Source organism: Nerophis lumbriciformis, linkage group LG35 (genome assembly GCF_033978685.3).
Source record: "Nerophis lumbriciformis linkage group LG35, RoL_Nlum_v2.1, whole genome shotgun sequence".
Taxonomy (NCBI): Eukaryota; Metazoa; Chordata; class Actinopteri; order Syngnathiformes; family Syngnathidae; genus Nerophis; species Nerophis lumbriciformis.
The window spans coordinates 18,538,766-18,563,433 of record NC_084582.2 but is presented as its reverse complement, the minus strand read 5'-3'; the positions used below and the strand labels follow the sequence as shown (position 1 = coordinate 18,563,433).

General features: G+C 39.4%; 1 protein-coding gene across 1 annotated transcript; it reads left to right on the top strand.

Moving 5' to 3' along the window:
• The first annotated feature begins 164 nt into the window (after positions 1 to 164).
• psmd10 (proteasome 26S subunit, non-ATPase 10) lies at positions 165 to 22,669 on the top strand. The gene is made up of 5 exons (XM_061927854.2): positions 165 to 432; positions 535 to 633; positions 7,970 to 8,116; positions 19,678 to 19,844; positions 22,291 to 22,669. The coding sequence occupies exons 1-5, from the start codon at positions 319 to 321 to the stop codon at positions 22,442 to 22,444; spliced, it is 681 nt and encodes a 226-aa protein (XP_061783838.1). The 5' UTR covers positions 165 to 318; the 3' UTR covers positions 22,445 to 22,669.
• Positions 22,670 to 24,668: the final 1,999 nt, after the last annotated feature.

The window sequence follows — 24,668 nt, the reverse complement described above, 5'->3', positions numbered from 1 at the left end:
CCTACCAAAATAAAACAACTGTGTGATATTTGTGATTTAGATTGGTGCTCTGGTGGTTCCATACAGTTGTTTACATTTAAATATTACTTTAAAAAAAAAAGTAAAAAAGACCAAAAATATAAAGCATTTCAATGTTGCAGCGTTGAGATTTTACGCGGGATGTTTTGTTGTGAAAAGTTCAAACGAGGCGAAATATACAAGGCGGAAGTACAATAAATATTTCCTGAGTCATTGCTGCTACAGTTCAAATCCAGCACGCAACGCATATTCTCTTATTCTATTCTATTCTAATATTATTTGACAGTTTTTTTTTAAAGAATGGAGGGCTCCGTGTCAAACGTAGATGTTTGTAATTTAGCTTACATGGGGCATTTCGAGAAGTTAAAACAGTCCATATTGTCAGACAAAACTCTTGCTTGCAAAACGGACCAGGTAAGAATTCATGACACAGCAAGTCGTTTTGTTGACATGTCAATAACACTGCTAAACCCTGTGCTCATTATTAAGAATGTATATTTTTAAACATGATTTCAGGATCACAGAACTGCACTGCATTGGGCATGTTCGGCTGGACATACCGACATTGTTTCCTTTCTACTTGACCTAGGAGTTGAAGTCAACCTGCAAGATGATGTATGGATCATAAACACAGTAAAACACTCATGCTAACTTACTGTAATGACAAGAATGGTAACAGGTTGCAACACATTTATATATACTAAACAATAATATCCTCTGCTACGGTAGTCAAACTTTTCATAAAGCACCTCCTCAGAAAAACTTGGCTCTCCAAGTAACACCATAATGACCAACATTGAAATACAGTCGCGTAGTAGGCCTAAGTATTCATTAAAAATACAGATGATTTATTTAACAAATAATATTGAATATGTTTGGCCACTGTAACATTACAAACAGTTTGAACTGTTTTTGAATATAGGAAAATTAAAACAGTGTACTTTAATCAAGTGTTTTTTTGGCATACCACGAGATGGAGCCCGAGCACCACTAGCAATACACATACCACAGTTTGAGAACCATTTACCTAGTATTGTACCAGCTAAAACTACAATCTAATACCAAATGTATTGTACATACACTAAACAGCACAAATAGACAACACATTGTAAAGCGATAGGTAGGGATAATGTTTGATAAGAAATTATCGAGTTCGAGCCCATTATCGAATCCTCTTCTCGAACCCGATTCCTTATCGATTCCAGATAGGTTGTTGTATATGGGGAAAAAACACAATATTTGGTTTAACAAAAGCTCACTTTTATTTTATAAGAAAAAAATAAAAAATAAAAATAAATATTGACTGTTACCCCCCTAAAAAAATAAAAATATTGACTGTTGTTACCCAAAGTATATTAAGTGGGATTTTTCAGAAAAACAAATATGTACAGTAACACAAAAACAACCTGTCTCTGTGATCACTGTATGTGTATAAATAATAATATAGTGTTAAATAAAATCAGTCCCTTGGGCACAAAACTGAAAATGATACAGCTCTCCAAAAAGTGTACTTCTGCTGCTATTGGAACATACTAACTACACACACTATGACACTAAGAACACCACAGTCATCAATCAACAATTCTTCTTCCCTTACATGAGAGCGAAGCCTGGCAATAATTGCATATTGCCTGTTCTGCCCTCACTATACGTGTTGAGGTTATACAGATTGGCAGACAGCTAACAAACAATCCAAGACGTCTAATAAAGTTCCAAAGCAGATTAATCCATTTAGGCTCTTAATTGTTGTTGATCTTGCTTTGTCTTTTCTTATCTTTACTTTTGTCTTGACTGTTATGTTATTTTTTTTTAAACTGAAATACACACAATGACAAATGTATAAGCTTTGTGATTCAATTAACATACTGAAATGTAATACACAATGTGTAAATATTAGCTTCACACAAATATACAGTACTATCATCAAACAAATACTTCTGAGTGTTGAAACTATTTTGATGGTGGAAATACACGACTGGCAGCCATTTTAAGTCCTCAAAACATCCATTGAAACCGTGCACAAAAATAGTTTTTCAATAGGCATCTTACTATCAAATTGAAACACTTTCCACATTAATATTGAGTTATATAAACAAGTTAAACAGTTTACTTACAGACTTATCTTTTCCAAGGCTTGTAGAAGCTAACACAACTTGTCTACTTCTCAATTGTCTCAACCCGGAAGTGCCCAAACTAATGACGCGTAGTATTTGCATATCGCCACAAGATGTCAGTAAGAGTCTACAATCAAATGGGCATAACATTGCGTCCCACAGGGCATTTACTGTGGGAAGGGATTTGAATAAAGAACCAACTCTTTTTCTTTACTATAGTGGTCTCGATAACGGGTACAGGTTCTCAAAAAGGGATTTGAGTCCGAGGACTCGGTTCTTTTCTTATCGAACAACCGGGAAAACCGGTTTCGAGCATCATCCCTAGCGATAGGGAGCTTTCGGTTCAGTACAGCTGCGTTGGATATGAACATGAATACATGAATTTGATAAACCTCTAGTGCAAAAGTTATTTGATTTTAAGAATGAATGTTAGACAGTTTCTCTGTAGGTTTTTGCACTTGCATTTGTTGTCAGGGTGTTAACCAGTAGTTTATAATACTAAGCTCTTAACACTAAAGCACAGTTATTATTGCTCTGGAGCACATTTGAATAACTAAAACTAAGCAAAGCAATCAATGAGAAACTGAAAAAAAGCCAAGTAAAACTGAAAAATAGGAACAGAGGCGTAATCCAATAAGAAAAAGTTTGTTACTACTAAGACTAATAATGATTTGTTTGGCACATCAAAGAAACCGCCCAACGTTTTGTCCCTAAAAATATGGATTATGTCTTTATTATATTTAAAAAAAAAAAAGTATTAAAATGCCTAGACATCCTTTGATTTTAAAGCACCTGGTCATCGCTCAACAAAGTTAGTTCTGTACACCACTGACATATATTTGATTACAAAAATATACAGTGCATCCGCAAAGTATTCACAGAGCTTCACTTTTTATGTTACAGCCTTATTCCAATATTGAATACATACATTTTATCTTCAAAATTCTACACACAATACCCCATAATGAAAATTTCTTTAGAGTTTTTTGCAAATCTACTAAAAATAATAAATCATATGTACACAAGTAGTCACAGCATTTGTCATGAAGGTCAAAAGTGAGACCAGGGGCATCCTGTTTCAATTGATCATCCTTGAGATGTTCCTACAGCTTAATTGGAGTGCACCTGTGATAAATTCAGTTGTTTGGACATTTTATGGAAAGACACACACCTGTGTAAATGTACAGTCTCACACTTGACAGAGCATGGCGGTGCACAAACCAAGCATGATGTCGGAGGAATCTTTTCTAGACCTCCATGACAGGATTGCCTCAAGGCACAAATCTGGGGAAGAGGACAGTACATATCAGCTACCTTGAAGTTCCCAATGAGCACGGTGGCCTTCGTCATTCGCAAATGGAAGAAGTTTGGAACCACCAGGACTCTTCCGAGAGCTGACCGGCCATCTACACTGAACGATCGAGGGAGAAGGGCCGTAGTCAGGGAGGTTACCAAGAACCCGATGGTCTCTATGTCAGTGCTACAGCATGCCTCTGTGGAGAGAGGAGAACCTTCCAGAAGGACAAACATTTCTGCTGTAATCCAACCCAATCAGGCCTTATGGTAGAGTGACCAGACGGAAGCCATTCCTTAATAAAAAGCACATGGCAGCCCGCCTGTAGTTTGCCCAAATGCACCTGAAAGACTCTCAGACCATGAGAAAAACATTCTCTGGTCTGATGAGACAAATATTTAATTATTTGGAGTGAATACCAGGCGTCATGTTTGGAGGAAACCAGGCACCGCTCATCGCCAGGCCAATACCATCCATACAGTGAAGCCTGGTGGTGGCAGCATCATGCTGTGGGGATGTTTTTCACAAGCAGGAACTGTGAGACTAGTCTAGATAGAGGGAAAGATGAATGCAGCAATGTACAGAGACATCCTTGATAAAAGCCTGCTCCATAGCACTTTTGAACACAGACCGGGGCGATGGTTCATCTTTCAGCAGGACAACGACCCTTAACACAAAACCAAGATATTAAAGGAATGGCTTCAAGACAACACCGTAAATGTTCTTGAGTGGCCCAGCCAGAGCCCAGACTTGAATCCGACATGTCAGAAGAGATCTGAAAATGGCTGTGCATCGATGCTTTCCATACAACGTGATGGAGCTTGAGAGGTGCTGCAAAGAGGAATTATAGGTGTGGCAAGTTTGTGGTATTGTATTCAAAAAGACTTGAGGCTGAAATTGCTGCTAAAGATGCATCAACAAAGTGTTGTGCAAAGGCTGTAAATACTTAGGTAAATGTGATGTCAGGGACGGCGTGGCGCGGTGGAAGAATGGCCGTGCGCGACCCGAGGGTCCCTGGTTCAATCCCCACCTAGTACCAACCTCGTCATGTCCGTTGTGTCCTGAGCAAGACACTTCACCCTTGCTCCTGATGGGTGCTGGTTAGCGCCTTGCATGGCAGCTCCCTCCATCAGTGTGTGAATGGGTAAATGTGGAAGTAGTGTCAAAGCGCTTTGAGTACCTTGAAGGTAGAAAAGCGCTCTACAAGTACAACCCATTTATTTATCATTATGTCTTATTTTTTCTATTTTTAGTGAATTTACAAAAATCTCTAAAAAAAAAAAAAAGTTAACATTGAGTGTAGAGTTTTGAGGACAAAAAATAATTTATTCCATTTTGGAATTAGGCTGTAACATAACAAAATGTGGAACAAGTGAAGTGCTGTGAATACTTTCCAGATGGCCTGTACAACTAAAATAACATGTGATCTAGCTAGCAGGCGTCTGTTATGTCATGTTAATTGGAGACTCTAAATCAGGGGTACCACAACTTTTACCTTCTAAGGCAGGGGTGTCCAAACTTTTTTAATTCGGGGGCCGCATTGGACTTAAACAATTTGGCCGGGGGCTGAAAGTCGACTGCATGTAACGTAACAATATGTATACACACATATCTACTATATAGCCTATATGTGTACACGTGATACATTTATATATATATATATATATATATATATATATATATATATATATATATATATATATATATATATATATATATATATATATATATATATATATATATATATATATCTCCATCCATCCAGTTTGTACCGCTTGTCCCTTTTGGGGTCGCAGGGGGTGCTGGAGCCTATCTCAGCTGCATTCGGGCGGAAGGCGGGGTGCACCCTGGACAAGTCGCCATCTCATCACCGGGCCAACACAGATAGACAGACAACATTCACACTCACATTCACACACTAGGGCCAATTAGGGTTGCCAATCAACCTATATTAAATATATGTGTAATGTAATTTAAAAAGCATCTAAATACATTTGATATCAGAAACATTACTCTAATGTCAGTTGTATTTTTATTATTTATTACAACTATGTGTGAAGTGAAATTAATTATCAATCAATCAATGTTTATTTATATAGCCCTAAATCACAAGTGTCTCAAAGGGCTGCACAACCCACAACGACATCCTCGGTACAGAGCCCACATAAGGGCAAGGAAAAACTCACCCCAGTGGGACGTCAATGTGAATGACTATGAGAAACCTTGGAGAGGACCGCATATGTGGGTAACCCCCCCCCCTCTAGGGGAGACCGAATGCAATGGATGTCGAGTGGGTCTGACATAAAATTGTGAGATTCCAGTCCATAGTGGATCCAACATAATAGTGAGAGTCCAGTCCATAGTGGGGTCAGCAGGAAACCATCCCGAGCGGAGACGGGTCAGCAGCGCAGAGATGTTCCCAACCGATGCACAGGCGAGCGGTCCACCCCGGGTCTCGACTCTGGACAGCCAGCACTTCATCCATGGCCACCGGACCTGTGTGTCTCCCCCTCCACAAGGAATAGGGGGGAGCAGAGGAGAAAACAAAAGAAACGGCAGATCAACTGGTCTAACAGGGGGGCTATTTAAAGGCTAGAGTATACAAATGAGTTTTAAGATGGGACTTAAATGCGTCTACTGAGGTAGCATCTCTAACTGTTACCGGGAGGGCATTCCATAGTACTGGAGCCCGAATAGAAAATGCTCTATAGGCTGCAGACTTTTTTTGGGCTCTGGGAATCACTAAAAAGGCATAGTTCTTTGAACGCAGATTTCTTGCCGGGACATATGGTACAATACAATCGGCAAGATAGGATGGAGCTAGACCGTGTAGTATTTTATACGTAAGTAGTAAAACCTTAAAGTCACATCTTAAGTGCACAGGAAGCCAGTGCAGGTGAGCCAGTATAGGCGTAATATGATCAAATTTTCTTGTTCTTGTCAAAAGTCTAGCAGCCGCATTTTGTATCAACTGTAATCTTTTAATGCTAGACATAGGGAGACCCGAAAATAATACGTTACAGTAGTCGAGACGAGACGTAACGAACGCATGAATAATGATCTCAGCGTCGCTAGTGGATAAAATAGAACGAATTTTTGCGATATTACGGAGATGAAAGAAGGCCGTTTTAGTAACACTCTTAATGTGTGACTCAAACGAGAGAGTTGGGTCGAAGATAATACCCAGATTCTTTACCGAGTCGCCTTGCTTAATTGTTTGGTTGTCAAATGTTAAGGTGGTATTATTAAACAAATGTCGGTGTCTAGCAGGACCGATAATCAGCATTTCTGTTTTCTTGGCGTTGAGTTGCAAGAAGTTAGCGGACATCCATTGCTTAATTTCATTCAGACACGCCTCCAGCTGACTACAATCCGGCGTGTTGGTCAGCTTTAGGGGCATTGGGTGTCATCAGCATAACAGTGAAAGCTAACACCGTATTTGCGTATGATGTCGCCTAGCGGCAGCATGTAAATATTAAAGAGTGCAATTATATGTAAATAGCGCTTTTCTCTAGTGACTCAGAGTGCTTTGCATAGTGAAACCCATTATATAAGTTACATTTAAACCAGTGTGGGGGGCACTGGGCGCAACGGCAGTGGCTAGGATGGCAGCAGCTGGGATGGAACCTGGAACCCTCAAATTGCTGGCACGGCCGCTTGTATCAACCGAGCCACGCCTCTATCTCAGAGTGTTCTGTGTTTACGTTTACTTAAGCAGCTGTAATCTGTGATAGCAATGATTTATATATGCATATTATTTAATACCAAATTGAAGAGGCACGCTTGCCAAAGTGCAAACTGCGGTAAAGCCATATTTTCAAGGGCAATCGTTAATACGCTGCTATATGGATGTGCACGCGCACATTGACACACACACACACACACTCACACACATATAGACAGTTCAGTTCAGTTTATTTTGAACATGCATACAATACAATTACAATGCAATGCATCACATATTTCCAGTTGTTTCATTACCATGTCTGAAAAGGAGTAGGAAGAAGCAAAGCTTAATTAGTCTTACTCCTTTTTATACCATAGCAGTTTTATCCTATTTCTTTGTTCTCTGGAACCACCCTTTGGCGAAACTACTTGGTGGGTTCAATTTGGCCCCTGGGAGCCACTCGAGCACCACTGCTCTTAATTGTCCGTATATGTGAGTGTGAATAGTTGTTTTTATATCCTGTGATAGAAAGGCTGTAACCTTTTGTCTGAAATCAGCTGGCATAGGCTCCAGCTTACCTGTGACTGTAATGAGGACAATCAGTTTGGAAAATGCATGGCTAGCAGGCGCCTGCAGTAGAACAACAGTAATGCGAATATCAGTTGCTCTAAGCCAATAGAAATATAGAAACACAGCAGTAGCTATTAGAGGCTACCCGCCTTCCACCGCAGTGCAGCTGGGATAGGCTCCAAACCCCTGCGACCCCGAGAGTCACAAGTGATAGAAAATGGATGGATGGATGGTTTATTTATCACAGCTTTGATTTAATGTAACATGTTTATCATGGTCATGATCATTGCCACATGTTATTTCCAGGCTTTATGGACCCCTCTTCACATTGCAGCTTCTGCAGGTAGAGAGGACATTGTAAGAGCACTCATCTCCAAAGGGGCTCAGCTGAACTCTGTCAATCAAAATGGATGCACTCCCCTCCATTATGCTGCCTCCAAGGACAGATACGAGGTAATGCTACAACTGTCTGAATTGTATCACTCAATCTTAATTGTTTTTCCACTAACGTTTCCATTTAAAAGACCAACGTTTCTAGTAGGAATGTACAAAAAGCTCCATTTGCACTTTTGTTTTAAATGACAAGGATCTTTTTTGACTATCTACTGAAGGAGCTGCATTGCAAACAATCACAAAAAAAAGTCCATGAATGAATCCGATCGCTTCTCCTGCGAGCTGATGAAGGATTGAATAATTGTCAGCTATCCTCACTGGCCAGGACAGCAGAGACAACTTGCCCTGGTCAGTGATACCAATCAAAATACCAATATTTCGATACTAACATGCAAAAAATACATTGATACCTGCCTTTTTTCAGTATCATAATTACCAAATACTAGGATTGTGAACGCTAAACCGATGCAACCGGATATCCGGTTTGACAAGTGAGCGTTTCGGTTGCGCCAGTAGTAGCCACCTCAATCGATAAGAATCAGCTGTGAATCTTTAGATCGGTGTGTCCAAACTAAGGCAAGTGTGGCCCGCCGGTGTCTTCAGTGCGGCCCACAAGACATCAAAAGTACGGTATGTTTTTGCCCAAATTTAGTCCCCATGTAGATTTAGTTAGAATGATATAGCCGCCATTTTGTGGGCAAAGTTAGAATTGATGGTCAATGACCATTAATTTTATTTGAAAGTCTTTTGAGCACAGCATCAATTTATATTACCCGATCCAAACCACATTCCTCACTCATGGTGTAAATGACCTATAACCAACAAATAAAGTCAACACACGGTCACACCTCCTGCTCATTGAACTTTGTGGACATTATAAAACATGTATATATAATTTTAAATTATACATTATTATCTATTACAGTGCATGATGGTTGATATGCAAAACATTCTATCCACACTTCTGCATGTTTGGCAGAACATGCAGAACTTTAAGGAGGTTGTCAGGGAAAAAAACAAGGTAGGAGTTGAACTTTTACATACTTAATGTTCAATGTTTTATCGTTTATACTTCATATTGTATTGTCATGGTCTGATGTGGGGGGAGTGTTGAAGTTGTTGAAGTTATGTGTTGTTGTTCAGCCTGTTATAACTTGCTTTAATCAATGCAAACTGAACTGTTATTTTGGTACAAATGATTGTTGTTACGTTACAATCAACGCTCTGCTGTGTGCCGGACACACAATTGTCATAAATATTGATAAAAAAAAACAACTGAAGTTAGTGTAGTGATTTTGATATCAAGTTCATTTAGATGCTCATTTAATTACATTACACATATATTTAATGTCTACATAAGTGCACGTACTTCAGAACTGTATCAATACATTCGTATGTGTGTTGTGTATCATGCACGTGTATAACATTAATATAATATGAATATATACATATACAGTCTTGGTCAAAAGTTTACATACACTTGTAAAGAACATAATGTCATAGCTGTCTTGAGTTTCCAATAATTTCTACAACTCTTATTTTTTTGTGATGGAGTGATTGGAGCACATACTTGTTGGTCACAAAAAACATTCATGAAGTTTGGTTCTTTTATGAATGTGACCAAATCTGCTGGGTCAAAAGTATACATACAGCAATGTTAATATTTGGTTACATGTCCCTTGGCAAGTTTCACTGCAATAAGGCGCTTTTGGTAGCCATCCAGGAGCTTCTGGCAAGCTTCTGGTTGAATTTTTGACCACTCCTCTTGACAAAATTGGTGCAGTTCAGCTAAATTTGTTGGTTTTCTCTCTTGTTTCTTCAGCATTGTCCACATGTTCTCAATGGGGTTTAAGTCAGGACTTTGGGAAGGCCATTCTAAAACCTTAATTCTAGCCTGATTTAGCCATTCCTTTACCACTTTTGACGTTTTTTGAGGTCATTGTCCTGTTGGAACACCCAACTGCGCCCCAGATCCAACCTCCGGGCTGATGATTTTAGGTTGTCCTGAAGAATTTGGAGATAATCCTCCTTTTTCATTGTCCCATTTACTCTCTGTAAAGCACCATTTCCATTGGCAGCAAAACAGGCCCAGAGCATAATACTACCACCACCATGCTTGACGGTAGGTCAGGTGTTCTTGGGATTAAAGGCCTCACCTTTTCTTGTGAAGGACATAATGTCATGGCTGTCTTGAGTTTCCAATAATTTCAACAACTCTTATTTTTTTGTGATAGAGTGATTGGAGCACATACTTGTTTGTCACAAAAAACATTAATGAAGTTTATTTTTTTAATGAATTTATTATGGGTCTACTGAAAATGTGACCAATTCTGCTGGGTCATACTTCCAGTTACAAAACGCTTGTGTGTGTTCTAATCATAGCAGACTTACAAACAAACAACGTAGATGACTATTTTTGGACAAATGAGGATTCACAACCGTGTTTGTTTTTTACCTGAATGAACAGAAGATGAATTGCTGCTTCTATAAGCGAGCACAAAGAAGAGGGTGAAACGTTGGAGCAGATGGAAGCTGATAGAGTGAGGTGAAAGTTGCAGTTGTGGAATATGGAGACAATGGACTAAAGAGACAATTGTCCATCAAGTAAATCACACTTTATATTGATCATAATACACGCAGCACATCATGCGTGTATCATGATATTTGGCTAGCTGTGTACAAACAAAACATGAAATATGGGATAATACTTTACAGATACTATTATATGATTGTTCATGTTTTTCAGCCAGTACAGATTGGTGTCCTATCTCATTGTGTTGTGCATTACAAACTCAAACGTGTTTCGAGTTGTCGTAGAAACTAGCTTATCTCTTGCTGTAGTTAGTTTTTACGGCTAATACCGAAGCACGCCAATGTGTTATTACAATAGCAAAAGTATTCCTCAGTGTTTGCTCTTTGTTTATTATACAGGTTACAGGACGTAAATTAAGAATTGGTGACGGTTTTTAAATGCATTTTAAAAGTAATTTAGAGGTAGAATTGATCTCTCCCATTAGCTGCATTGGTAGCTACCTAGAACGAGACAATTTTTACATGTTAGACTGCAAAAAAAAACAAAAAAACTTTTGTCTTCTTGTCTTTCATAATGATTATGAACGACAAGCTGCAGTTCCCCTTAAATATCCAAACACGTCCATTGAGGTTTTATGTACAAACCCTGTTTCCATATGGGTTGGGAAATTGTGTTAGATGTAAATATAAACGGAATACAATGATTTGCATATCCCTTTCAACCCATATTCAATTGAATGCACTACAAAGACAAGATATTTGATGTTCAAACTCATAAACTTTATTTTTTTTTTGCAAATAATAATTAACTTAGAATTTCATGGCTGCAACACGTGCCAAAGTAGTTGGGAAAGGGCATGTTCACCACTGTGTTACATGGCCTTTCCTTTTAACAACACTCAGTAAATGTTTGGGAACTGAGGAGACACATTTTTTAAGCTTCTCAGGTGGAATTCTTTCCCATTCTTGCTTGATGTACAGCTTAAGTTGTTCAACAGTCCGGGGTCTTCGTTGTGGTATTTTAGGCTTCATAATGCGCCACACATTTTCAAGGGGAGACAGGTCTGGACTACAGGCAGGCCAGTCTAGTACCCGCACTCTTTTACTATGAAGCCACGTTGATGTATCACGTGGCTTGGCATTGTCTTGCTGAAATAAGCTGGGGCGTCCATGGTAACGTTGCTTGGATGGCAACATATGTTGCTCCAAAACCTGTATGTATGTTTCAGCATTAATGGCGCCTTCACAGATGTGTAAGTTACCCAAATCTTGGGCACTAATACACCCCCATACCATCACAGATGCTGGCTTTTCAACTTTGCGCCTATAACAATCCGGATGGTTCTTTTCCTCTTTGGTCCGGAGGACACGACGTCCACGGTTTCCAAAACCAATTTGAAATGTAGACTCGTCAGACCACAGAACACTTTTCCACTTTTTATCTGTCCATCTTAGATGAGCTCAGGCCCAGCGAAGCCGACGGCGTTTCTGGGTGTTGTTGATACAGTTTTCGCCTTGCATAGGAGAGTTTTAACTTGCACTTACAGATGTAGCGACCAACTGTAGTTACTGACAGTGGGTTTCTGAAGTGTTCCTGAGCCCATGTGGTGATATCCTTTACACACTGATGTCGCTTGTTGATGCAGTACAGCCTGAGGGATCGAAGGTCACGGGCTTAGCTGCTTACGTGCAGTGATTTCTCCAGATTCTCTGAACCCTTTGATGATACTACGGACCGTAGATGGTGAAATCCCTAAATTCCTTGCAATAGCTGGTTAAGAAAGGTTTTTCTTAAACTGTTCAACAATTTGCTCACGCATTTGTTGACAAAGTGGTGACCCTCGCCCCATCCTTGTTTGTGAATGACTGAGCATTTCATGGAATCTACTTTTATACCCAGTCATGGCACCCACCTGTTCCCAATTTGCCTGTTCACCTGTGGGATGTTCCAAATAAGTGTTTGATGAGCATTCCTCAACTTTATCAGTATTTATTGCCACCTTTCCGAACTTCTTTGTCACGTGTTGCTGGCATCAAATTCTAAAGTTAATGATTATTTGCACACACAAAAAAATGTTTATCAGTTTGAACATCAAATATCTTGTCTTTGTAGCATAATTCAACTGAATATGGGTTAAAAATGATTTGCAAATCATTGTATTCCGTTTATATTTACATCTAACACAATTTCCCGACTCATATGGAAACGGGGTTTGTACATGATGTAAGTATATATGTAATGTAGTAATGGGCACATTTATAATTACATTTAATATTTACGTATTTTGATCATTTTTAAGCATACGCGGCGCATTAATTTAAAAAGCGCATCATGCAAACGTCTTTTCGTGTCTTTCTCGCCATTTTTGGACCCTGAATGGCTGTGAAAGTGTACCAACTTGTCGGATTACCTCCTCAGACTTTGGCTGTCCAGGTGAGATGCATGATTTATGATCTACAATAAACTTCCATGGAGCAAGGAAGCGAGAAAGCATTAGATCACTCAAAGATGTAACCATAGGCACACACGGTAGTGATCACGTTGCCGCTAGAAATAGTGTGTCTGCGTTAGAACTTATAATAACAACATCACTCATACTTGGTTAATATTCAAGTCACAAAATATAAATGGAGTATTGTTGGCGGTTTTTGAATGGTTATTTATTGGATTTTATGGGCAAAATAGTAGACCTCCCATTGGTTTTTATTTACATGTATTTAAATTAGAATGCATTAAAAAAAATCCCTCAATCGTAATGTATTTTGTAATGATTGTGAAAGATAGGCAAAATTCCCCCCAAAAAGTGCACTTCCCTTTAAGCGCCAGAGGTCTTCTGTTTGTGGTGAAAAAGTGTATTACAACTGCTACCTTTAATGCCCATACGAACCACAGTTGCATGAATTTTAAGCTGCATTCAGTGAATGCAGTTCAGTGAACTACAGTATGTAGTATATCGCAATATATTGTCGTAGTACAAGATCCCAATACTGTGTTGTATAATGACTCAAGTATGGGGATACGTATTGTATCTTGAAGTCGTTGCCAATAGCCAACCCTATTAGTTCCCTCTTGGAAGCTGCTACTGCAATTTAAATCCTGTGCCAAAATATGTTGAAGCACAACAATCTTACATACTTGATAGTTTTCAATAAAGTAGTCGATTTAAAAGTACACGGGTTCGTTTTTTTTACCTTCACGTTTCATATTATTTCACATTTAAAAGCGGCAAACAAGCCGAAACAGGTAAGTTATCAAATAAGTATTTAGAATCATGGTAATCCACCGGTATCGGTATTGACTTCTGAGATTCTGGTATCGTGAGACTACTTGGTATTCTAAAAAAAAAAGTCCCCCTGTCAGTGGACCTTCAGGGACTTCCCATGAAGGTCTTCAGATAGATCATTGGAAGCTTCTAAAAGGCAGACAAAGACAATCACTATTCGAAAAATATTGTTTAAAGAAAGTGTTATTTCTTTGAAAAGAAAGAACATTATGTGTGTGTACAGGTGGGGGAAAAAAATCAATTCTAGAGAATCTTAAACTCTAGAATTAATTTTTTGGTATCGTGAGACTACTTTCTATTCTAATTTTAAAAAGTCCCTGGTCAGTGGACCTTCTGGGACTTCCCATGAAGGTATTTAGATAAATCATTGGAAATTTCTATAAGGCGAAAACAGACAATGACGAGTCGAAAAATATTGTTTAAAAAAAAAAAGTGTGATTTCTTTGAAAAGTAAGAACATGATGTGTGTGCACGGGTGGAAAAAAAATTAATTCTAGAGAATTTTAAACTCAGTTTGAAAACCGAAAATCTGTGTGTTTTTCCAGAATCATGCAGTTCTAGTATACTAGCACTCGTCCTAATCACTGTATAAATCAGGAGTTGGACCACACACTTTATTTCCGCATAAATCTTTTAAAAATATATATTTTAGACAATTGTTGTGGTTAGTAGTAGTAATAGTGGGTTTGCAAAACTATGTTCTTCAATGTTGATTTCACACAGTTATCCAGATAGTGTGTCGTCTCGCTAATTAGACCTTTCATTTTGTTTTTCAGTGCGGAGCAGGTAAGCAATTCACTTTAGGTTTCCCAGGAATTGAGTACATGATTGGTTGTGATTGTTGAGTCACCCCAAACTGCAGCTTTGGGAGGTGGCCACCAAACAATGGTCTGATAGATGCTGACTGTGTCAAATGCCTCTGACACTGACAGACTGCTATTGTTGCATTTCTGTAATATACACATTCAGAGCAACACAAAATGGATCCACAATGAATAGTGTCTCTCATCTTTTAGCTTTAGTTTAAGAGGTTTTCACAATAAAAGGACGCGTACCATTTATCAATCAATAAAATTTTATTTGTATAGCCCTTAATCATGACTGCCTCAAAGAGCTTCACAAACTCACAATGACAGCTTTAGTTGTAAACCCACATTTGGGCAAGGAAAAACTCAAAAACCCCAGATGAGAAAAAATAAGGAAACCGTGAGATAGGATTGCGTATGTAGGGACCCCCCTTTCAGGTTGACCATTGCCAGGTTCAAACACTGATGACATCTATTAATCAGACAGGAAGCAAGGAATCATGCAGAGACAGAGTTCAATTTAGCTCATGAGGAGAACGCATGGAGCTGCACACTTAGTCACAGTCTCACCCTACGCTCTAAGGTTCAGCTCCTGCGTCACTCTATTTATTCAGGAGTTCCACAGTCAACAATATTAAGGCCGCCTCTAAAAGGAGTGGTCACATATATTATGCAAAGCAGGTCCAGGACGCACGATACGTGACGGAATGTGCTGGGGGCCTTGTGATTTCGCCTTGTCCCCGCTTCGTCTGCGTGTTGTCATCTTATCTTCGTTGAGGTCCTTGAAGTCTCTGCTTCGTCTGCGTGCTGTCATCTTATCTCTGTTGAGGTCGTTGAAGTCCTTGGCTGTTAGCGGGCTAAAACAAAGATAACATCTACGGCTGAGGCCACCCCTCAGACAAGAAGTCTTTGTCCTTGCACAGATTAGAAAAGTCCAACTTGAGCACAATAGCTAAATAACTGAAGCAACGGACTTTAAGCATACTAAAGTCAGTGTGATAATATATACATAATTATTCTAACATTTATAATTATTCTAACACCAGCTGTAATGGTTGTCAAGTGGGAACAGTTATTGAATTGTTAAATTAATATTGGTAAATTAATTAGTTGTTAATTTGTTAGATGAAGTGGGAGTCCAGTCTGTCGGGAAACCAGCAGATAATCATGGGGATGGGGAGTTATCTTCTTCCAGCTTCAGCCAGTCAGCTATGCAGAGATATCTATAGCTCGGCATAGAAGAGTGGTCCAATGAGTGGTCAATCTTGGGTCTCAATTCTGGTCAGCTAGCACCTTCTCCAAACTGGTCCCTCTCCAGAATTTAACCTTGACCACCTGCTACTTTCTTAAAGCAGGAGAAGGGGGACAGAGCAGATAAACTGGTAGATAATAGGTGTATATAAAGGCTAGCATATATAAATGAGTTTTAATGCTTCTGCTGAGGTAGCATCCCTAACTGTTGCTGGTGTGGCATTCCAGAGTACTGAAGCCTGAATGGAAAACGCTCCAGAGCCTGCAGACTTTTTTGGGGATCTGGGGGTCACTAATAAATAATAATAAGCCAGTGTTTTTTGAACGGACGGAAACATAAGGTACAATACAATCAGCAAGATAAGATGGTGCTAAACTGTTTAGTATTTTGTATGTAAGTAACAAACCATAAAGTCGCAACTTAAAGCTGGTGGACCTAAGTTATAAAGAGTTTAAAAAAATCATATTAGCATCATACAGTATATCGTAACAGTAATCATTTCTGAAAAAATTGTACATCTGCATGCTGTCTGTTCCTCAAAATTAAGTATTTTACATATATATGTATGTATATATATATGTGTACTGTATGTGTGTGTGTGTGTGTGTGTGTGTGTGTGTATATATATATATATATATATATATATATATATATATATATATATATATATATATATACGCACACTCACACACACACAGGCCCCCAGACGCAATTTTACCAACCAATGTGGCCCCCGAGTCAATATAATTGTCCATGTCTGTGTTAAAATGATCACTTTTGACTGCATTATCATGCATCTTTAATGTGTCATTGTGTACGGACATGGTTTATTAGTTAAAGTATTGTTGTTTTTAGTCACGCTAAGTTAAATTAGTTTTACTTTTGATGTTAATCTGACACCTTTAGTAACAATGGTTTGTGCGATGCATTTTATTAATACACTGTGGCCTATAGTGTCAATGTTGCTGAATTTAACTGTGCGGGACGGATACACGATCATTTTCAAATGGCTCGATTAAATACCTCCCCGGGATGGATTTGGCTTACTACCCGGGAGACGAACACCTGTGTTGTGTGTGTGTGTGTTGTTGGTTTTTTTACGGAGGAAAGTATTCTGACACTTTTGCTTGGATTCTTGTAGGTATCTTTGTGTTTGAAATTAGTCAGGGTGTTTTTTTGCTCACATCAAGACTTTCATGTGGACTTAAAATTGTTAGCTGTCCAATACCTGATATTATTTTCACACTATTGTCTGTGTAAATTGTATTGGACAGCAGCTGGCTAATTAGCCTCAGAGATTCTGTCAATTGTCCAATTAAACCTATTAAAGGTACTTTGAAAAGAAAACTAATTCTAAAGGATATTTTTTTTGTGAAATTGCTTGTATAAAAAGAAAATGATTCAAATTCAGTATCATTTTGGCGGAGCAGCATTATACGTTGTGACTTTCTTATGCACTTACAACTACACCACCATTCACTAATTAGTAAATTAAAAGTTTCTGATCCGAAATCATACATTAGGATAAACATAAACATTTAAATAAAAACTCAAACTGGATTTGCAGTATTTAATGAAAAGATGTTTTCTTCTTTAAGTAGATTATTCATATGTTGATCGAAAGACAGGCTGCATGTGTCCTTTGCCATTTTTAAAGAAAGCCTGTTTTCCTTTCAGATGACTGTAAAAGCAGAAATGAATATATATCTATCTCAGATTATATCTTCTAACTGTAACAACCCCAGAGTTCTGTTTAAAACTATTAACACTGTCATTGATGCTCCCAAATCTGCTGGTTTTGATGCTTCTTTTGAATTCTGTGAAAATTGTCTCCATTTTTTCACTGACAAAATTGTGTCAACTAGAGCCAGTCTATCTCAGCCTTCATATGACCCTTCTGTTCCCCTGCATTTCTCTTCTGTTTTCCATCAGTTTGAGCCGGTGTCCTTTTCTTTTTTAAGTGACACAGTTAGTCATATGAAGCCCTCTGGTTCTCCTGCAGATGCCCTCCCACCTCGCCTGTTTAAGGAGGTACTTGCTACTATTGGATCAAGTGTCCTTAACATTATCAATAGTAGCCTCTCTTCTGGAATAGTTCCAGTAGAGTTTAAACATGCAGTGGTACGACCTCTACTTAAAAAACCCAGCCTCGACCCCTCTCTCCTCTCTAACTTCAGACCTATCTCTAATCTTCCATACATTTCCAAAATATTAGAGAAGGTTGTCTACAGTCAGTTGCTGCCCTTCTTAGAGGATAATGGTATCACTGAGCTGTTCCAGTCCGGTTTTAAAGCCCTCCACAGCACAGAGTCAGCGCTTCTAAAAGTTTTTAACGATATCCTCCTGTCCACTGATTCTGGTAAATATGTTGTCCTGGTGCTTTTAGATCTGTCTGCTGCGTTCGACACCGTCGACCACACCACCTTAATCACTCGTCTTGAGAACTGTGTGGGCATTAAGGGCGCCGCCCTCAACTGGTTCCGGTCGTACCTAACCGACAGGAGTTTTTGTGTAAAAGTAGACAGTTTTATGTCGTCCACAGCTCCTTTACCACATGGGGTCCCCCAGGGTTCAATCCTTGCCCCAATTTTATTTGCGCTTTACCTTCTCCCCCTTGGTTCTATTTTTAGGAAGTACAGTATTGCATTTCATTTTTATGCCGATGATTGCCAGATTTATTTTCCCATGGCACAAAATAACACGGTTCAAAGTCTTATTGACTGCCTGCACGACATCAAAGTCTGGCTTTCAGCTAACTTCCTGAGCCTAAATGAAGACAAAACAGAAGTTATGTTGTTCGGTCCAAGTCGCTCTCCCTCCCCCAACGTTGACCTCGGCACTCTGACCCCGTATCTCAGCGACTCTGTCACAAACCTGGGGGTAAAGTTTGACTCAGATTTTAAATTCGAAAAACAAATCAGCAGCGTCGTTCAAAAAAGCTTTTATCAATTACGCCAAATAGCGAAAGTGAAACCGCTTTTATCAAGACATGATCTTGAGAAATTAATCCACGCTTTTATCTCGACTCGTCTTGATTACTGTAATGCCCTGTATGTTGGCATTAGCCAGGCCTCCCTCGCCCGCCTGCAGCTCGTACAGAACTCTGCTGCTCGTCTGCTAACACAGACCCGCAGACGTGAGCACATCACCCCTATTTTAGCGTCCCTTCACTGGCTCCCTGTGCGTTACCGAATACATTTTAAACTCCTTTTATTTGTTTTTAAATGTCTAAACAACCTCGCGCCAACCTATCTCTCCGACCTCCTTCAGCCTTACTGCCCCACCCGATCCTTAAGATCAGCCGATCAGCTGCTGTTGACGGTCCCTGACACAAGGCTGAAGCTTAGAGGTGACAGAGCTTTCGCCGTTGCTGCTCCCAAGCTCTGGAACGACCTACCCCTGAGTGTTAGACAAGCCTCCTCTCTTCCTGTTTTTAAATCCCTCTTAAAAACATACTTTTATTCCATGGCTTTTAACACTGAGTGATATCCATCCTGCAATGGCGCCCCATAATACACCTGCTGTGATCCTGTTTTTATGTTTTTATGTTTTTATTAATTCTATTTTAATTATTTATTTTTTATCATGTTCTGTTTGTGTTGTGTTGTGTTTGCTCGGTACTCGTTTTATCTTTTAACCTGCTCATTGTACAGCACTTTGGCTACCCCTGTGGTAAATTTTAAATGTGCTTTATAAATAAAGTTGATTTGATTTGATTTGATTTGTCGTACTTGTTTTTTCTTACAGATAGCCGTGCTGTTGCTTGAAAATGGAGCTGACCCAAATGTCACGGACAAACTTGATTCCACTCCCCTTCACCGTGCATCCGCAAAAGGAAACTATCGCCTAATCCAGCTGCTTCTCAAACAGTGTGCCTCGACCAACATCCAGGACTCGCAGGGCAACACAGCACTGTACGTATGAAGCAACATGCAGCCATAGCACCACAGTTGTTCAACTTTAAAGGGGACATATTCTGCTTTGTTTTATGTGTGTGGGTGACAGGCACCGCATGTTTTTACCCTCTTAACGTCTTTAAAGTATCAGTAAAGTGGAAAAAAAAGTACATATACAGACCCTTTCCAAAAAATTTGAATATCATGGAAAAGTTTATTTCCATAATTCCATTCAAAACATTAAACTTCCATAGATTACAGACACATTATTGATTCAGGCCCCAGAACTTAAACGATTTCAAGTATCGAGTTGTTTATTTGGGGCAGCACGGTGGATGTGCCTCACAATACAAAGTTCCTGGGTTCGATCCCTGGGCTCTGGGTCTTTCTGTGTGGAGTATGCATGTTCTCCCCGAGACTGCGTGGATTCCCTCCGGGTACTACGGCTTCCTTCCACCTCCAAAGACATGCAACTGGAGATAGGTTAATTGGGAACACTAAATTGTTCCTCTTGTGTGAATGTGAGTGTGAATGTTGTCTCTCTGTGTTGGCCCTGCGATGAGGTGGAGACTTGGCATTGTGGAATGTTCTGGGTACTTCCTAAATTCATTTTAATGCTGAAAGACAAAACAACCCACTTCCCTCTACTTTAGCACAGAAGGGACATGCTGGTGCGTGCCCAACTTTAACCCCAATGAGACGTCAGAGTAAAATACATTTATTTGCGTAAAATGTTTTCCATTAAATAAACGGCTCCATTTCCAAAATGTATTATTATATTAGATATTTTTATTTAAAAAAACATATTTTAATTTTTTGCTTGTGAAAGTTTCCATTGGTTTAAGGGCTGCAATGATTCACCGATTATATTGATTTTTAGTTTGAAAAAAAGGTTTGATACATTTTCTGTTACTTCAATTATTCGTTTGAGAGTAATTAATAAAAATGTATCACATCTGGACCGCTTGGAGTGCCCAGAAGTTTAAATATGTCTACATAGTTTCTACACGGCTGTTGCAATAGAACGCACATGAGAGCGGTGATGTGTGGGGGCCCTGATCTGTGTGTTGGCAAATATGTTCGTTTTTTTTGTATGTATGCACAATTCAATCTATCAATGTTTATTTATATAGCTGTAAATCACAAGTGCCTCAAAAATTTGCACATATAATGTTAAAAGTGCAATTTTAATGTAGATCATGTGCACTTTTAAAGAAAAAAATGAAAGTTATGTCAAGCAAAAAAACTAAATTCCCTAAAGCTGGGGTCACCAACCTTTTTGAAACCAAGAGCTACTTCTTGGGTACTGATTAATGCGAAGGGCTACCAGTTTCCATCCATCCATTTTCTACCGCTTATTCCCTTTGGGGTCGCGGGGGGCGCTGGAGCCTATCTCAGCTACAATCGGGCGGAAGGCGGGGTACACCCTAGACAAGTCGCCACCTCATCGCAGGGGCTACCAGTTTGATACACACTTGCCAGAAATAGCCAATTTGCTCAATTTACCTTTAACTCTATGTTATTATTAATAATTAATGATATTTATCTTTGTGGAAACACTGATCATCTTAATGATTTCTCACAATAAATATATATAGAAACAGATAAATATCAATATGCAACACTTTATTTTTATATTTTCTCTAAGTGCACATTTTTCAAATTGAACATTTTCGAATGATCACTTCTAAGACAGTCTTGTGAAATCACAATATCCCATTTTAACTAGCTAGCCACTAACATTTTTTAACAAATCATGAATTACTTTGCACCATGTTTGTACAAATAATAACTCATGTAAAATACAAAAGTCAACTCTCAAATTTTTAAATAAATCATGTCACACTTTGAACTGGACACCAAATCTGTTGTCTGTTTCTTTGTCAGTTCGTGAAGACCAAGTCTTTAAAATATTTTCTTGGATTTTCAAATTCTATTTGAGTTTTGTCTCTCTTAGAATTAAAAATTTAGAGCAAAGCGAGACCAGCTTGCTAGTAAATAAATAAAATTTAAAAACTAGAGGCAGCTCACTGGTAAGTGCTGCTATTTGAGCTATTTTTAGAACAGGCCAGCGGGCTACTCATCTGGTCCTTACGGGCGACCTGGTGCCCGCGGGCACCACGTTGTGACCCCTGCCCTAAAGTATGCATTGAGGCTTTAAAGTGTTTTTTGTCCGATTACTTGATTAATCAAACTAATCGATTTATTCCTCGATAACTGCTCCACTACTTGGTACTGCCCTGTGGTTAGAACGCCCTGCTACAAATGACTAAAATTACTCTGTTGGGTCATTTCATACTTTAACTTTTGTGCAGGCCTTAATTTGGTGTATACTGTAATATGGTGCAAACTGTACTAGCGATTAACAAGTTTATTCTAATGTGTCCCTTTTAAAGTCAAATACGTGGAAGTGTAAAATGACAAGGATTTTTTTGAATTTGCAACTACATTTTTGTCAATCCAGCCACCTAGCGTGTGATGAGGAGCGCGTCGAAGCGGCCAAGTTGTTGGTGGAACACGGGGCCAGCATCTACATTGAGAACAAGGAGGAGAAAACCCCTCTCCAGATAGCCAAGGGTAGTCTGGGCAACATGCTTCGTCGAATTGTGGAAGGATGATGCGGTACCAAAACCCTAAAGTGTGGTTCTCGCCGGAACATGACTGGTCACAAGACTAGTGGCGGGTGGATGATGTGACCGTGTGCAGAGGAAGTGGAAGTGTTCAGCTTCCTCACCAGCTGCATTATTGTTGGCAAAACACTGACACATTCTGGTCTGAACTGCAGCCCATCTTCTGTGAAGTTTGAATTGTTGCACAAAACCTAATAAAATGTGTGCATTGTGTTTACTTGTTTCTGTTTACGTCTGAAATCATGTAACTTTATTTGTTACAGCCTCAAACTGCCACCATCATAAAACAATTGTAATTATACACTACAGGAGTACCTCAGTAATCCATTCCAAAAGCTCCAACAAAGACAGAATGGTACGAAAATCGTATGTATTTTCCCTTAAGAAATAATGTAATTCCAATTAATCCGTTAAAGACATCCACAAATATGAACACAACACATTATATAGAAAATACTAATAGTTTTACATGCAGAAAGCAATGTGAAGCATAAATAAATGATTGGATAAAATAACATTATACATCACTTATACATTTAATGTAGATTCCTTTTGGGAAAGACAGCGATGAGAGAAAAACAATGCCGACCCACCGTTGTGCATTACAAGTTACTAAACATAATATTTCTCACATTTATCAAAGTGCTGGCACTCACAACTTTCTTTGACCCCACAGTGGCTTATTTTGCAGCTGTACTCAATAAAAAATCATTTTATTTAACAAATTTTCAAGCTCTGTAAATGATTTTGCCTTTAATTTGTTGATCATTGTTAGAATCCGAAAAAAACAACGGGCTTAATATTAAAAAATATATCAAACTTCATCCATCCATCCATTTTCCACCACTTGTCCCTTTTGGGGTCGCGGGGGGTGCTGGAGCCTATCTCAGCTGCATTCGGGCAGAAGGAGGGTATATCTAACTTATTTGTGAAAAATATAACATTACAAAGACAATATAATAAGACAATTAATTGTTCTCGTGAATTATATTATTATTCCATGTGTCAGAAAATAAGTAGGATCAAACAGTGCTGAGTTTGTAAACACTACGACAGTATGAACGATGCAACAAAATGAACAAGAAAGCTTTGATTGATTGATTGAAACTTTTATTAGTAGATTGCACAGTACAGTACATATTGCGTACAATTGACCACTAAATGGTAACACCCGAATAAGTTTTTCAACTTGTTTAAGTCGGGGTACACGTTAATCATCCATCCATCCATCCATCCATCTTCTTCCGCTTATCCGAGGTCGGGTCGCGGGGGCAGCAGCTTAAGCAGGGAAGCCCAGACTTCCCTCTCCCCAGCCACTTCGTCCAGCTCCTCCCGGGGGATCCCGAGGCGTTCCCAGGCCAGCCGGGAGAGATAGTCTTCTCAGCGTGTCCTGGGTCTTCCCCGTGGCCTCCTACCGGTCGGACGTGCCCGAAACACCTTCCTAGGGAGGCGTTCGGGTGGCATCCTGACCAGATGCCCGAACCACCTCATCTGGCTCCTCTCGATGTGGAGGAGCAGCGGCTTTACTTTGAGCTCCCCCCGAATGACAGAGCTTCTCACCCTATCTCTAAGGGAGAGCCCCGCTACTCGGCGGAGGAAACTCAATTCGGCCGCTTGTACCCGTGATCTTGTCCTTTCGGTCATAACCCAAAGCTCATGACCATAGGTGAGGATGGGAACGTAGATCGACAATTCATGGTAAATATTGATATTGATATTCAACCAAATAAACATAGGCCTGTACTAAAACATTTTGAACTTATATTGCTTGTGTCGAATCAATAGTGATACTATCCAGTATCCTTGGTGTTGATATTACAAAATATTTGGTTCCGAGCCGCCTGTCCACCGTAGAGGTTCTTTAACTAGCATGACATTAAAAATAACTGGATAGTAGTTTTGCAATGTATAGCTGAAAACGTCTCTCCTGAACAATCAGAATCCGAAATACGTTAATAATCCCCGAGGGGACATTAAGATTTTCAGCACAATCCCATTCAAGATCAGACAAACATTACAGGAAGACAGAACAGGATCGCTGACGGGTTTGCCAACTTCCGGCGCCCCTTACAAAAAAGGTGAGAAACAGGTAAACGCTGGGAAGGGGGGCCAGGGTGGGTGAGAAAAACAACAACACATGACCAGAGACAGGAGCAGACCCAACAAAGCAACCAAGAGAGCTGACTCCACCCTCGGCCGCCCACCAACTCTC